Below are 16,938 nucleotides of genomic sequence, written 5' to 3'. Positions count from 1 at the left end.
TATTACAGAGACATATTCTCTGAAATCTTATACAACTTTATAAAGATTTGTAGCCTCTTTTTAGGATTTCTATGCTCTTTTGCTAGTTCAGCTGCATCTTATGCTGTTACAAAAATATTAAAGGAGGTATATTTTGCATTTTATTAAGTTTTCTTTCATGTTTCTGAGGATCGTGGAGTAGCTCTAGATTTTCTCCTACAAAGAAGACAGGCTGAGGGAGCTGGGGTTGTTCAGCCTGGAGAAGAGGAGGTTCTGGGGAGACCTTGCAGTGGCCTTCCAGTGCCTAAGGGGGGTCTGCAGGAAGGCTGGGGAGGGACTTTGTCAGGGGGTATAGGGATAGGACAAGGGGTAATGACTTTAAACTAAATGAGGGAAGATTTAGATTAGATGTTAGGAGGAAATTCTTCACCCAGAGGCTGGTGAGGCCCTGGCACAGGCTGCCCAGAGAAGCTGTGGCTGCCCCATCCCTGGAGGTGCTCAAGGCCAGGCTGGATGGGGCTTTGGGCAACCTGGGCTGGTGGGAGGTGTCCCTGCCCATGGCAGGGGGGTTGGAACTGGGTGGTCTGTAAGGTCCCTTCCAACCCATGATATTCTATGATTCTCTGCATATTTTAGCATAAGACACTTTGGATTCCATCATTTCTTGGCAATACTCATGTGTTTGACAATATTGGTTATATTTTTCTGTCTCACATGTATGAAAAGCTAGTGTAGATGTACTAATGTTAGAATTTCTGTTATGGGTATCTGCATGTATATGTAACAGAGGAAGCCAACTGATGCTGTAGATCAGTGAAATTACCCTCAAGAGGAGGTGGGGAGAGTGAAGCAATAACCAGATAGAAATCTGGGTGGCAAACTCTGTAATATCCACTTCAGAATTAGCTGTAAAACTTTCAAAGAGAGCCGCAGGAAAAATACCGAGCAAATGTCAAAATAAGAAATTTGTAGAATCGCTAAAAAGTGTGAAATGGGTGCAACCTCAAAGAGTACAGATACCAGTGTGTCTTCCGAGGTTTTGTTTCAGATCTGTTCAGATAAGTTATTGAGAAGTTTGGGGATGTTTTGATGATTTTGACACTGTTCTGTATTGTATTAAGAAAACGGAATTTCTTATTTTCAGACTGGGAGGAATGTGTCCTCAAAGAAGACTGACTAATAATAGCATCATAGAGCAGTTTGGGTTGGAAGAGACCTCTGAAGGTCATCTAGTCCAACCCAAGGAGTTTGTAAAATGTTAATCTGATTTCCTGTGCCCTACTCCCTACCTCCATTTTACCCTATTTTATCTGATCGTTAACCAACTGCTTGCAAGGCAGCAGCGTTTGCCCATTCTGCAATGGTAGTCACAGAAGTAAAGGTTCAAAGTAAGACCAAAAGCCATCCTAAGGGATGGGTTTATGCACAGAGTGTTGTTACTCTCTACTGTAAGATAGTTTTACTACAAATTTAATTTTTTCTTCTCATTTTCATGTGTAATTTTTTGCAGATGGAGATACTTTCTAGGAGCAGTCATTAAATCTGTTGCATAAAACAGTGTTCGTGCTTGTGTTGCTGTATTTTGACATGAAACACGACATCAGGTTGCTTTTGGAAGTCTGTTCCTACAGGTTTCAGAAGATGTAACTTCCCAGCTAATGCTCCTTTTTCTACAGGATTAATCTTTCTGTATTTGCAGCTCTAGACATCCACATTCTCAGCAGATTATTTGTTGTCTACGGTTTTGTTCAATTCATAATTCCTCAAATCCTTGTCTCTGTTAAAAGATACCGTCCTGCTTTTAAAAGCTGCTGGCCACAAAGTTTCCCAGCACGCTTACTGCTTTACCTGGCTTAAGGGAGTTATTGGTGATATGTTGTGCCTAAATCTGTCCAGCTAAGGAGAAACTGGAAAGAAAATGAGACTTGAAACTGAATTACTGGCTTTAAGCAAAGATCTGAAAGATGCCACGTTGTTGGTACCTGAAGGAAATTCGTGTTAAATGTTTTTTCATGGAAAAGATGCGCGTTGCCAGTTGGGCTTTGAGCAGCTAGTCAAAGTTAGAGGTTTCGGTACGATGATTTTTTGGGAATGCCTCATCCAAGGGCAGAGCTGATGCGCTGTGATATGCGTCCCAGCACAGGCTGCGAGGAAAAGGAGGTAACAGGCTCACTCTCAGGCTGAAGTTGCACGTTTTCATCGGCATGCCATTATGCTGGCTTATTTTCATCCACGTTTAATGCTGCTTTGTAATCACCTCGGAGTATTCTGCTGGATCGAAGAGGATCAGAGAAGTGAGGGGAAGGTCGTGTCTACACTTGTACTTAGACAAGTAATTCCTGGAACTGCTGCTCGGGGTTAATTGTTCTGGGAACAGTGACTGTGCGAGTCAGGCAGAAATGAAACGGCCAGGAAGAGCAAACTTACCAGGGTATGGTACTGTAACGATCTGGTCATCACTAGAGTAATTACAGAATTTCATTCTCCTTACAGAAGTGGGCACTTTGTGACCCCAAAATAATGAAGAAAGGAAGTGCTTGAGTGCTGTTTTGCTCCTGAGGGTAATAATTTTTCATGTATAATAATTGTAGAAATACTGTGTTCCTAGGACTTGGCCTGCTGTTGGTTAGTGTAATGGTCCTTTAAAGCATCTCTTCTCGACTTCCTTTCCTAAAAATGTCTTCACACCCTGCAGTGTTCTTACTGCTTGAGGTTGTTGATACAATTCTCAACCTCAAGATTTTTGGCAGGACGTTTTGTTGCTGACTGATGATGCATCACCATTTCCGACAGCCCAACGGCTCACATTGGGTGGGTTTTAGTTTATGAATTGTAGATAAATTCTTGTGCTGAGTATTGGAGGGGTACTGGTAGAAGCTCTGTTTGTCTTTGAGACATTTGACTTTTGCTTAAAAAAAACCCTTGACAGGTAAGGTGTGTCCAAGAATTAGTCACACCGAAGCCTGGCTACAATGGGGAGCTAGGCAATAAACATGAAGATGACTTCAGATAAGGTTGTTTCTGTAGCAGCCCTGCCAGTTCAGACCAAAGATCCATCTGGAAGAGGCTTGTGGGGAAAAGTATGTGCAGGACTAGGCTACGGTGTCACTTTCATTGATGATGTCTAGCAGAACCATAAAGACACAGAACCATTAAGGTTGGTAAAGCCCTCCAAGATCACCTGGTCCAACCATCCCCTACCACCAGTGTCACCACCAAACCACGTCCCCAAGCACCACGTCCAACCCCTCCTTGAACACCCCCAGGGACGGTGACTCCACCACCTCCTTGGGCAACCCGTCCCAGTGCCTGACTGCTCTTTCTGAGCAGAAATGTCTCCTCATTTCCTGCCATGGGCCACTGCTGTACTAGCACAACGGTAGCTTTTACTACTTTCCTAATAATTCTTTACACTTTGACTTCTGAGCATTGAGTTGGCGCTTTCAGAATCACACCAACTCTGAATATCTCATAGAACAGAGTGGAACAGAGTGGATGGGGATGAAGGTGTTTTTGTTTCTTTCCTTTGTTTCTCACTTTTCTAGTTTATTAGTAATAGGCAATATATTTTGTTGTCTACCTACTTTGAGTCTGTTTTGCCTGTCATGGTAATTGCTGAGCGATCTCCCCATCCTGATCTCAGCCTTACAGCCCTTTGCATTGTATTTTCTCTCCCTTTCCTTTTTGAGGAGGGGGAGTGAGAGAGTGTCTGTGGTGGAGCTTGGATGCCCACCCAAGTAAATCCACTGCACCAGGACCCCCTCTGGCTGCAGGAGCACCCTGCTCACGGCTGGCTTCCACTACTTTAGAGGAGAAATCCTGGGATTTGTGAGGCATAACTTCCCTTTCTCTGCCTTGGTACTGCCACTGAAAGATGCTGTCTCGTGTCATCCTACAGCTGCTCGTTTCTGTCTCTTCATTTGACCAGATGCAGACACCAGTGGTGCCATAAATAGGAGAGTACCTCAGAGTGTACAACTAAGGCATCCCCTGCCCAAAATTAAGAAAAAACAGCAGAACAGAAAAAAACACAACAGTTCCTGGTCCACTTCTCCATTCAGCCACTCAACTCTGCTTGCACAAGACAGGTTAGGGACAGTTGGAAGGACAGAGCAGGTTGATGGAGGGGTTTGGGACTGTATTTTGGTGCAATACTGGCTTATGATGGCTTAGAGCATTTGTGTAGATAAGGCTTTAATGTGCTGAATATTGAAAGGCTTGCTAGGTAACTAATGATTTATTTATTTTTTTTAATAAAAAGGGGTGCAAGTTGGGTGCGTGTTGAGCAGAAAAGCTGCTGAAGAAAGCCATGCAGGAGCCTACAGCAAGCCATGTTAGCAGCAGTCTTCCCCGGGTCTTTCTGAGTGGTTTGAACCAAATAGTCAAATAAAGAAATAGTTCTGTGTGGAGGCTGTTTTTCCAAACTCCTTTCAAAGTAATTCTTTCAAAAGTTAGTTTCACCACCTTGGCAAACAGGAACGGTCTCGATGCCCATGGTTTAATTTTTTTTTTCTTCAATATTCAACTGCTGATTGGTTTGCAGAGGTACAAAGCAATCGCTGTGTCAGTGGTTTTCATATTTGCAGAGTATTATCATCTGTCTGTGTAGTATTTTTTACACATACCAATAGCATTAGTCAGTCTTCGCACAACAGGTCTGTCATCTTTACGGTTAACATTTAAAAACTGAAGGAAAAAAAGATTGCTAGAAGATTGCTTGAGTCCTGTTTCACTTTTTAAATTTAGCTTGACTTTATTTCTACTTTGAAAGCATCTGTCAGCCCCGATACCTAATCCTGCCTGTCAATTGTTCATCTTGCTGTGGTACACTTGTTGAATTTTTTATATCTTTCTCGCATCTTCCTTCTAATTTCTAGGGAAGATGCACATGTGGTGGTCTCCCAGAAGATGTCACGTGCATCCTTCTTCATTTCTGGGAATCATGTCTTGGTGATGCTCTTACATCCTGTAGTGGGGTGGCCCCGTGGACATTTACAGATCAGCTTTGTGATACATAGAGAATTGGTTCGTACAGAGCCATCTTATGAAGAACAGTTTTGAAAGTGGAGAGGAACTATAAAGATAATGGGTTTACTGCCTTATTTAAAGCAACACTAATTTAAGACGCATATCCTGGCTTGTGGTGACCTGGCTTTCCTTCCCTAACTGAAGATATCTCAGCTTATTTTTCATTGGGCCTTCAACTAGCTCTTTATATGAAATAACAGTTTCTCCCTTCAGAGATGCTTGATTTCATATTAATACGTATATAGGTATACTAGAGACTATCTACAGCAGGATCCATGTTTCCATGAGCGGTTCAAAGTATCAGACCAGAGAATAGTTGCTCTTTCTGTGGTGCAGTACCTAATTTATTTATTTAGTAAGAATCTGGAACATGAGAGAAATGGACTTGAAAGTTCCTAGTAGGGTTTGGGCTAGGACACCCCCATTCAGATCAGCTGTTCATGTGCTTTCTGTCAAGGACTTCAAATAATTGGAGTTTGGCTGATTTGCAAATGCTATCAGCGTGTGCTTGTCACCTTCTTTGTAGTTTATGACTTTCCAAGTCTTTTGTGTGAGGAGGAAAAGCCTGATAAAATAGAGCTCTCAAATGACCAGGGCTAATTAACATTGTTTTTTCTCTCTTTTTTCCTCTGTCGCATTTAGATAAAAGGAGATTATCACAAAGCTTGATGACAACATTCTGTTCTGTAAGCCAGTGTTATACTAGCCGTAAGTTAGAAGGAGGAGTTGTATTAAACATAGCTGTTCTAAGGAGTTAAAAGCAGATCTGACAATATTCTTAGATGAATTACACCATTAACACTGCAGTTGTTAATGTTATCTTAATAAATTTTGTAATAACAAGCCCTAATAGGATCATAATTTATATAAACAGCTTATGTAGTAGGAGATGTGTACATATAAATGATATTAAAACAGTTCTTAATCTTGCATTTTTTCCATGGCAATACTCTTGAAATGTAGACTGAAGTACATTTTGGTTTGGCAGATCTAAATTACTCCAAAATTCTGAATACCAGTTGTTGTGCAATGTTTCTGAACATACAATTGCAAACCAAAGTCAGCTTTCTAAGCATGTAATTCAGTCCCGGACAGGAGGCATGGAAGTCGATAGCTCCCATCTGGTCCTTGTCCTTTCATTCCAAGGTTGTCAATTCTAAATTAGCTTTATTTTGCCGTGCAAAAATCACATCTACCTTTTAGCATATTATGAAGAAAAACATTTATTAATGTTGTGTGTCATATCGGTTGAGTCAGTAATTTGTGGTGGTGTTAATTATCAAAAAAAAAAGAGCAACTCCACAATGTTGCTAGGCATTGAGATGCACAATTTAGTGATAAACGTTGTATTAAAATATATAATGGGCAGCAAATAACTAAAAACCAATTAGAAAATTACTGTAAAGAAAGGAAGCATGAAGCGGTGGAAAATAAAGAGAAAAGCAGATCTTAAAATACTGTAAAGTGCTAATTAACACTGCCTGAGAGGAAAGCTGCTCAGGGACTTCCTTTATAATCAGTGGGCTACACCCAAACCCCAGGGTAGCTATTGTCTGTATTTAAGGCTTTAAGTCGTTCATTTAATCTTCTCATGGAAACCAAAGTCCCGTTAAACATGGAGCTGGGACAGAGCTGATATAAAGACCAGGAAGCTGGGAAGCACCCTTGTGTCCTGTATTTCATCATAGCCAAATAAAGATTAGCCAGCAAGAGATTCAGCCTACTTTGTTCAGAAAAGGAGCTTGCAGACTTGAGAAAAATGACTGTAAGTGCTTGCAGTGCAGGTATTGTTGCAGGGAAACATCCTGCAGAGGTTTCCTGAACTAACCCCCACCTAATTGCAGTTTGGTTTTGCAGTTACAGTTGATGTGAGAGGGGACTGAGTCAAATTTCTGTCTTGTTCTTGGCTCTGCTGCCAATGGCCGTTTGACCCTGAGAAGCTGAGTCAAACGACTGACTTCTTACTTGATTTCTCCCTTTTCGCACCACTAAAATAGGACTTGGCTAGCTACTGCATGGAAGTCCCAAAGGAAAAGTAGCATCCCGTTATTTTTATTAGTAAAATTTATTCCATGGCTGCATTTAGCATTAAGGTAAAAATTGCGCAAAGCTCCTTTCACGTGAAAGGAATGCATTGGAGGTGACCTGTTGACCTGAAGTGCTGCTTAAAAGCTTAGAAAAGCAATATAAAATTTGTAAAAGATAGTGTGAATAATGTCACTTCAGAAACGAGTTACTGATTAACGGTCCTGCTAGATAAAGCTGGACCTGGGGGTTAAAGTTCTTTTTTTTGACTCTTACTTAGGGGACTGGTAATGGTCTGGTTATTGACATCATATTTTGTTCATTCAAGTGAGAGGTAGATTGTTGAATACCAAATAGTGTGGCTGAAGCTGAACAGAGTTAGCACTGATAAGCTCTGGGTAATTTCTGGCCTTGGAAAATGACTGCAAGCTGCAGAATGCACTCAAGATTCACTAAATACAAGTATTTTTCATGTTTATGTATATATAAAAGAGGCTGGGTTATAATTAAGCCCTTAATAGCCAATTTATTTTGTAGGGTGGAGGATAGATGCATTTGCAGAAACTCACCTCGGTGTATTTCAACATTGTCCCTGTTTTTTGTGAGGCACTGGTTTTGTTGGTGCAGTTGGTACCTACTTTTCATTTGTCATGTGTGGCTGTGCATGTGGAAAGCCACGGGTAATAGTGGTAGATGGCCCTGGGAGAAGAGCACAGATGGCTTAACCTAAAGCGCTTTCAGCCACAAAGTGGAAATTACAGCTATCGGGATGCTCACCTTCCTTTTCACCAGGTCTAAAAAACAAATAACCTTGGCCTGCCTCCTGCAGCCCCATTACTAACCAAGTTTCTGCAGTCAGGTCACGGGTGACTGTGCTTTGCCCAAGGTAACCATTGAGTCAATGCTTTAACACATCCCACCGTTGCTCATGCCAGCCAGCCTCTGCTGCTGGAAGCCAGCTGGGATGTGACAACCACTCATTTCTGGTCACACATTTTATTTATTTATTACCACTGGGTCAATGAGAATTTTGGGAAGCCAGGAGATGTACTGGGTTTGCTGTATCCTACTACTCTGTCTCTATAAGTAGATGTTTCAATGCAATGAATATCTTCTTGCTTACTGAACTTCATCTACCTGATGGAAAGCAGCACTTTTCATATAAATTCCCATGGGGTAAAGTTTCATGTGCAAATCAGCTGATTCAACAGGTTGTTTCCAGTAAATGTGGGAGATCTTGTACTCCCTGTTTTCTGCTCTTTCCTACTTTGTTCCTAACCTTAGTTGCTGCCTTGACTATTTTTAATTCTTGCTCTAGCTTTGTTTGCTCGATTCTGAGCTGATTCAACTCAAACCATTTTTTTTTTCTTTATGTTAAATTTCTGCTATTTTAGTGCATCAGATTGACTTGCATTGAGATTGAATGAATGTTAATGCTAGTAAATAGGAGTAAAGTGAGAGGGAAAATGATTTAAAAGTTGGCAGATCTCTTTCATAGGTAGCAAGCTGCCATGTCTCCTCTCATTCTGTCATTATCAGAGGTGTTTAATGACTTCTTCACCTCTAACGCTGGTGATTGGCCCTGGGATACCCTGAGTTGGAAGATTGTGACTGTAGGAATGATAAACTCAGCCAGCTCTGAATTTCTATGGTATTTGCTGCATATAAGTCTATGGGGCCCAATGGGATTTATCCCAGGGTATTCAGAGCTGGCTGATCTCACTAAGAGACCTCTCTCAATTAGTGTCAGCAGTCTTGGGAATGTTGAGAGGTCCCAGTTGGCTTGAAGCTGCCAAATGTCATCCCAGTTTTCAAGAAGAGTAAGAAGGAAGACCCTGGTAATTACAGGCCTGTCGATTTCACTTCGGTGTCTGGTGAGATTATGCAGAAGGTTATTCTGGGAGTTACTGAAAAACTCTTGGAAGACAGTGCAGTCACTGGTCACATCCAACACAGGTTCATGAGGGGAAAGTCCTGCTTAACAAACTTAATTTCCTTCTATAACAAAGATGACCTTTTATGGTCCTTTTAGACCACCTACTTGACCAAGGGAAGCCAGTAGATGTAATCCTCGTGGATTTCAGCAAAACTTTTGATACTGTCTTTTGCAGTATCCTTCTGCACAAAATGTCCAGCACATAGCCAGAGAAGTGTGTGATGCGATGGGGGAGCAGTTCTCTGACAGATCTGGCCCAAAGGGTTGTACTATATGCGGTTACACCAGGCCAGCAGCCAGTCCCTGGTTGGGTTCCCGAGCTCATTCTGGGGCCAGTTCTCTTCAGTGTTTTTATAAATGACCCGGGTGCAGGACTGGAATGCATAGCAAGCAAGTTTGCAGATGATACTAAATTAGGAGGAGCTGCTGACTCTGTGGAGGGTAGAGAGGCCTTGCAGAGATCTTGGCAAATCAGCGGGCTGGCAATCACCAGCCACATGAAGGTTAACAAGCACTGGGTTCTGCAGCTGGGATGGGACAGCCCTGGGTGCCACAGGGTAAGGAGGGCACAAAGCTGTCAGTGCCCAAAGGAGCGGCTGAGGTCCCTGGGTTTGCTCAGCCCCGAGCAGAGCAGGCTGAGGGGAGGCCTCATGGCGGCCTGCAGCTCCCTCACGAGGGGAGCGGAGGGGCAGGCGCTGAGCTCTGCTCTCTGGGGACAGCGACAGGACCCGAGGGCACGGCATGGAGCTGGGACAGGGGAGGGTCAGGCTGGGGGTTAGGGAAAGGGACTGCACCCAGAGAGGGGTCAGGCACTGGGACAGGCTCCCCAGGGCAGTGGTCGTCATGGCACCGAGCCTGCCAGAGTTCCAGAAGTGTTTGGACAGTGCTCTCAGGCACATGGTCTGATTTTTGGGTGTTCCTTTGTGGAGCCAAGGATTGGACTTGACGACCCTTGTGGGTCCCTTCCAACTCAGGATATTCTATGATTCTGCAATTAAATGATGTGATTAATAAAACCACACTGTTTAGTGAAAACTGGAGCAGGGTTGAGAAGAGGACCCGGAAATTCTGGTCTCAAGTGCTAACTTCAAAAACTGTGACTTCTGTTTCCATTTCTTGACCTCTTTCCCCACCCTATATCAATTCCCTTTTCTTCTACTTATGTTTATTTAAAAAAATGCTTTCCAGTCATTGTAGTTAAAACATTAAACAAATGAAGTGGGATTAACTCTTAGTCAAGGAATCGAGAAATGTTTTCAGAATGAATTAGTGATTGCTCTAGGAAAGAAACCTGGATTCTTCAGAGCGTAGTGAGATGCTGTTGGGAATAATAAAAAAGAGCAGGGCCAAGTGGCCAGAAGAATAAGAAATGGAGGTCACGTCTGCATTTTCATCAAGGGAAGCACCAAAAGAGACAAGTGAGAAAGCACGTGCATTCCTAAATACAAGGAAGGGTGATGCAAGCCAGTCCAAGATCTGGTTGAGAAATGATGGAGAAATAACTGTGTGGTTATGAGTCAGTAACTGATGTTTTTCTGTTATGGATGGAACTGCTTCAGTATTGCCAAAATCCTAATTTAAGAATTACACAATGCGAAGAATTGTAAATCTCAAGCCTCTCTCATCTTGTTGCTCTGAGTTCGTAGTTGTCACACTTCAGAAGGAAAGTGCTCTTTTAGAAATAAGACTAAAAGGAGGTCTTAATGCTGGTTTTAATACTATTAAAACCGATAAGAATCACCTTCAGCTTGCTTAACAGCATGCTGTGTTCCTATTTGTTATTGTACAGGTTTGTCATTGTCATGATATTTTGTTAGTAATACATGCATTTGTAGGATCAAACAGACCTTGGACAATCAGATGATGTTTTATGTACCAAGTGTTGACCTGACTGATTTTGTGGCTTTTAGGAGACCATTTGGAGGAAAAAAATGAGTTTCTGTTTCTACCCTGTCTTTACTAACACTGCTTTCAGCTCTAAGTAGGCAGCTGGTTTTCTGTAAGATGTTGTTCAGTTGCTTGTGGACTTTAGATGCTACTTTCTTGGCAGGCAACGTTGAGCTCAAGGATGAGAGTCCTGTTTAAAGAAAGTGTAAAAAACAGAAGCCAGCAACCTTGTGTTTTCAAAATTAGGTTTAAATTCAATGCCAAATTATTTTCCCGTGAAGACTTGCTGTATCAGCAGAATTCTGCCCTGTACATGACACGCAAATGGCAAAAGCCTGAGATTCTGTTTCTGCACGAGTGCTGTTTGTTACTGTTGTCAGCAGTAGTACTAATGTCACTTTGACCAGAACCATCTACATTTCACTTACATCCTCTCTTCATTGCTTCCTTAATTCAAGGTCTTAGTAGGTTCGAGCTTATTCCAGCTGCCTTGCCTAAAGTCCAGATAACTGACCTAAAATCCAAATGTGTGGACTTCTTTTTTTTTTTTTTCTTTTTTTTTTTCCCTCAAGTTAAATATGTCCTTTAATGTCAAATTGATGTTTTGGAGTTTCTCTCCATCAGCATGGTTACCTATTGAAAGCTGGGTAACGTTGGAGATAAGCTACCAAAGCAGGATCAGGTCACTGTACTTGCCTTTAAGATCCCAGCTGGGTGTAAGGGCAGAGATTTAATGCTTGCAGAGTGATACAGCCCTTGCCAAAAGTCGCCCTAGGAAAATCACATCCAAAAATGGTATTGCAGAGATCTGCATAGTCCCTGGTGCAATGAGATGAGTTCTGACTGTGTTTTGTATGTTATCTATCATGTGTAAAATATTAGGCAGACATTGTAGCAGCAGTAGTCCCTTTCTTTCATCAGTTATCTTCTAGTCACCCGTGTGTTTTTTGACAACGCAACCTTTTGTCTTCATACTTGATGTGCCATTTACTTTTCTCTTCAGGAACGGCTTTTTAATAGGGATCAATAAGAGACTTCAGAATACAGCAGCAGTGTCTGAACTCTGCAATTGACTTGTATCTATTGGACAGAACAAAATGTTTGATGTATTTTAATAGCTAAAATTGGTTGGTATTAGCGGACAAAGCATGAGTGTTCTGAAGGATTTGAAAGCATTAATTAAAGGAGCATATTTTGGGGGTCATTTTAGGAAGGAATACAATCTATGCAATGACTCTTCTCAGTGTAATGTATTGCTACTGTGATTTTTCTAGGATTCACCTCTGTTTGATCTTATCAAGCAGTCGAAAGAGCGAGAAGGTCAGACTGATCAGCCTGAGCCCGCCTCCACTCTAAACGTGCCTCTCCAACATAACCACACTGCAGCAGACCTGTAAGTGACGTGCACGCTTGGTGCCTAGTGAAATGTACAGCTAATATCTCCCTTAATATTTAAATCCAAGCCCCATCGAACTTGTAATTGCAAACTGTTACCTTACTTGTCTAGGAATAAACAAGTCCCCTTATCAGTAAAATGGTTTTGACTTGAGGTTAGTTGGGTTTTGGCTTGAGGTTAGTTAGCAGAGTGAGTGGATGAGTACAAGTTTGGTAAGAGGAGGGGAAGGAGGAGAGAAAGATGATGCAGGTCCTTTGTGCTATCACTAACACATTTCTCTTGCTCCTTGGAGCTGTAGTAAGAAGGAATACAGATCAGTATTTAATCAATAATTTCAATTTTTATTTCTCATATGGGAATAACTGGTTATAGTACCAATTCATTTAGTCTCATGGGGGGAGAGGGAAAAGTCTGTACAAGTATTATTCATTTTAAATTATTCCTTTATCATGTGATGTTAAGTGCTTAATAGAAGTTAAATCTCCAGGTATCTTTCTCCTGTGAGATCTCCTAAGAAGAAAGCATCTGGACACCCTCACAGTGCTACTTCCAATCCAGATGCTCAGCCAGCTGCAAGCTCTCAATCACAGAAACCACAAAAATCTACCTCCCTCTCTCTGTTCTACAAAAAAGGTTTGTCGCTTCTGTACTTACCGAAGTTACAAAGTTACCTCTGGTCATTTATCCTTTTCTGGTTTTGGAGCTCAACATTCTTAAGAGGTAATGATAGAAATATGTAGCAAAAGGCCATACAAACCCTTAACGGAACTGCTATTGAAAGAAATAGAAAAATGGTGCCAGCGGGTTAACGAGTGCACTCTACAGACTAAGTTTCAGCTGAAAGCTTATCTACTGTTTGTAAGAATGACCACATTGTCTTCAATGAAGGGTTTGTCTATCATAATATCCCTCTTCCAGCAGTGACCATAAATAAGTGTCACAGAAAGCTTAAGAAATGGGCAAGCTTATGTGATGCTTCCCCTGAATGCTTTTCTGAGCTTTGACTTTTTCCAGCTTGGGGGTTTTCCTGAGCTTTCTGTGATATATCTGCTTAATAGCTCTCAGTAGATTCATTTTCCAAATGCTTGTCCAGACCTTTTGAATTGACACAGACATATGTGCAGTATTGTACAGTGTGGACTTCCATGTGTCCGCTTCCATTTCTTCTGAACCGAACTAGTTGGTTTGATAGCTCATAGTTCTTACAGTGGGAGATGGTAAACACTTAGTTGCTGTCCATCCTCCATCATGTTCCTCTTATTTTGTATACCCCTATTATTACCATTTCAGTTTATTTTTCTTTTCTATCCCTCAAGTGTATCTACTGGCCTATAATCGATTACATACCCTGTTCTTTCGGCTTCTCTCTGAACATCCTGACCTGGAACCCTTGATCTGGACCCTCTTCCAGCACACGCTGCAAAATGAATATGAGCTTATGAGAGACAGACACTTGGACCAGGTAACACTAAAAAAAAAAATAGTTTCAAAAGGCTTTCCTGCATAAAATGTTCCTTATGCATTCTTTAACTGCTAAAAATTATGATCTGAGCTTTTATTTCCTTATTGATCACTCACAGCAGAAATTACCCACTTAGTGAAGTCTATTTTTGATCTTCTCATGTTTGTTTCTAAGTACTGTGATATGCTTAAAATACCATTTATGGCTATTTTCAAAATAAGGAACAGAGAGCAAATTTACTATTAATTTGTGTAAGAAAATACTGGTTTTCTTTGGGAAGACAAAATATTTGACTAATCCTTGTTTTGCTATTGGACCCTAAAATTCCAGTCTGTGAAATGGGTTTGAAAAGGTATTGCCAGCTGCAATTAGTTAATTGTCCTACAGAAATGGAGGGAACAGTAGTTGATGTTTTCTGAAAGTTCTTATGAAGGTGAATAGCACGGTGACTTTCAGAGCACAGTCAGTAACAGAAGGCTTCTAAACTGAGCTTTTGCTTTTGTTTATTTAGAGAACAGCCATTAGGAAAGTTTCAAACTCAGTAGCAAAGCTTCTTTGGCTCTTGCTGAAGCCAGAATTGCTTTCTGTTTTAAAAACATGAAAGCACAGAAGAGTATCACAGAAAAATTAGGATTTAAAAAGTTGAAATGAAAAGCCCAAATTAATATGCTGCATTTTGAGTTGTTGTTTTTTTTTTTCTTTTTTCTTTAATAGATCATGATGTGTTCCATGTATGGCATATGCAAAGTAAAAAATGTGGATCTTAGATTTAAGATAATAGTTTCAGCATACAAGGAGCTTCCCAATACAAACCAAGAGGTATGGAAATTCTTTAATATGATATACAATATGATAAACAAATTTTTCACTTGTTTTTCTCTGTCTAAAATGAAAAACCAGGCATACAAATGTTCATGTTCAGTACAAACTCTCCAAATGCTTAATTTTGTCTTAATTTGGGGGATGAGAAAACTAGCTCTAATACTAAATGTTTCTTTAAACATCTTGCACAGATAGGTTAGTTTGCCTCAGAAGGCAAACTTCATTCTGCCTTTTCAATTCAAGATACTAAATAACAGTTTATGGTTGTATTTGGAGACTAGATGGAAGATTCAGATGCAGTACTAACAGGATTTTTCAAAAACAACCCAAGTTGCTTTAGATTTACCTAACTTCCATTGACTGTTGAGGGGAGATAGATTACTTTCTGTAGATATATCCAATAAAAATGTGGTTATATTTCAAATAGGTAAGTGTAGGGAGGCCCATTAAAGTTACAGGCTCAATTCTAACGTAAAAAGTTGCTTCAGTAGGAAAAAAACAGTTATTTGAACTGTAAGCATCCTATTAGTAGCAGAATTTCTCAATGTGTCTTGGCTAAATCCCTGAGCTCTATCTCCAAACCTGAAGAACTGTTTTATCCGTGTCAGGTGAGAAATGAAGAGTTTTTCAGCCTTGATCCTAGTAGCAAAAGTAGCAAAGCCTTGTTTTTTAATGACAATGGATGTGTGAAAGTAAATGGAGCTTAAATTTGGAAAACATAGTTAATCAGTACTATAACAATGTTCACAGTAAAGAAAGGGATGTGCTGCTTAATTAAGGAGGAACCTCTACTGATGTTCATCTGTATTTGGAAAAAAACAGTTCGAAAAAGTAGTTACAAAGGCTGGTGCCTGACCCATGCCACAAAGTTTATGAATGGCGTTACAAGTTTGTCAAATGTAATTTTTTTTCCTTTTTTCTTTTTGTCATGTATGGCTTTCTCACCCTACGCAGACCTTCAAACGTGTTCTTATCAGGGAAGAACAGTACGACTCCATTATAGTCTTCTACAACTTGGTGTTTATGCAGAAGCTGAAAACGAACATTTTGCAGTATGCCTCCAACAGGGTAAGGCCGTTAGCTGTGTTCAGTATTGCTTATTTAACAGAATAGGCATATATAGACACTAAAACATAATTATTTTATTATTTTTTAGCCTCCTACTCTGTCACCTATCCCACACGCTCCTCGCAGCCCTTACCAGTTTTCCACTTCTCCTCGGCGTGTCCCTGCTGGCAATAACATCTACATCTCGCCCTTGAAGAGCCCATACAAATTCTCTGATGGGTTTCAGTCTCCCACAAAGATGACTCCGAGGTCTCGGTATGTTGGTTGCAACTATTTCTTTGAGCCAAGTGGAGTTGTTGGGACTCCAGAGAACTGCACGGTGTAGTTTATCAAGATAATTTGATTAGAAAACATCTAAAGGTTATCTAATTAAGGGATGATCATCAGGTACTCAGCACTGAAGTGTCCTCCTGTAGTCCATCCTAGGGGATGGACTGCTGGGCCTTAGATTCTTTCAGGCCACAGTTTCTAGTTGATTATCTGTATGGGACGGTTGGTTTGGCGATTGAGTTTTCACTGGCCCTAATGGAAACATGAATGATCTGAACACGGCAAAGCGCGGGATGGGTTTGCACTTTTGGCACAGGGAGGAAGAGAGCTCGTTAGTGTCTTATGCGAAGCTGTTTAAATTAATGGTTCTTTTTGTGTCTCATTCTGGAATGTCACTTAATCTGAAACACTTGTTTTCTTCATTTGGCAGAATTCTGGTGTCCATCGGAGAGTCGTTTGGGGTGAGTTTTACAATTTTTGTCTGATCTGGAATGCGTGTAACTTTGGGAGGAATGAAAGAGCCTCCTGACAGCTGTAGAACCAGCCAGTGTTTCTAATTTAATGTAGTAATTCATGGAATTTGTAAGCACAAGGATTACACGGGGTGTACTATTAACCTTTTCTCAAATATTCAGACTTTACCTTCTTTCACAATGACTAAAATCAAATGCAAAACATTTTAAAAGCAGAGTTCTTAGGCTGCAGCTTTAGAACTTGTAATATTGTAGTGGATAATCAGGGAAGTTTGAGTAGTTCCAGGATTTATTGGTGATTCTTTCCCTATTTTTGTGTCATTTCAGACTTCTGAAAAGTTTCAGAAAATAAACCAGATGGTGTGCAACAGTGAGAGACAGCTGAAGCGCGGTGCCGAAGTGAGCGATGCTCCTAAGCCACTAAAGAGGCTGCGCTTTGATATAGAAGGGCAAGATGAAGCAGATGGGAGGTAAGATTGTTCTTGGACTTCTGGTAAACTGAAACAATTGATGTTTGGTTCTCAGGACCTTCAGAATGCAGCCCAAAGTCTATATATAGTTGTGGAAGTTCAAAAATTTTAAGTGAGAGCTG

General features: G+C 40.9%; 1 protein-coding gene across 3 annotated transcripts in view; it reads left to right on the top strand.

Annotated features, from left to right (window-relative positions):
- RB1 (RB transcriptional corepressor 1) overlaps positions 1-16,938 on the top strand; it is a 78,862-nt gene that overhangs the window by 58,411 nt on the left and 3,513 nt on the right. For all 3 annotated transcript variants that reach the window (XM_068674686.1, XM_068674695.1, XM_068674715.1), the window contains 8 exons: positions 12,130-12,248; positions 12,739-12,884; positions 13,568-13,713; positions 14,428-14,532; positions 15,490-15,603; positions 15,692-15,858; positions 16,304-16,334; positions 16,674-16,816. In XM_068674686.1, the coding sequence (XP_068530787.1) occupies positions 12,130-12,248; positions 12,739-12,884; positions 13,568-13,713; positions 14,428-14,532; positions 15,490-15,603; positions 15,692-15,858; positions 16,304-16,334; positions 16,674-16,816 (971 nt within the window). The remainder of the gene's footprint in view (positions 1-12,129; positions 12,249-12,738; positions 12,885-13,567; positions 13,714-14,427; positions 14,533-15,489; positions 15,604-15,691; positions 15,859-16,303; positions 16,335-16,673; positions 16,817-16,938) is intronic.

Source organism: Anas acuta, chromosome 1 (genome assembly GCF_963932015.1).
Source record: "Anas acuta chromosome 1, bAnaAcu1.1, whole genome shotgun sequence".
NCBI lineage: Eukaryota > Metazoa > Chordata > Aves > Anseriformes > Anatidae > Anas > Anas acuta.
Note: the sequence above shows the minus strand (reverse complement) of the source record. Positions and strands in the feature narration are given on the sequence as shown.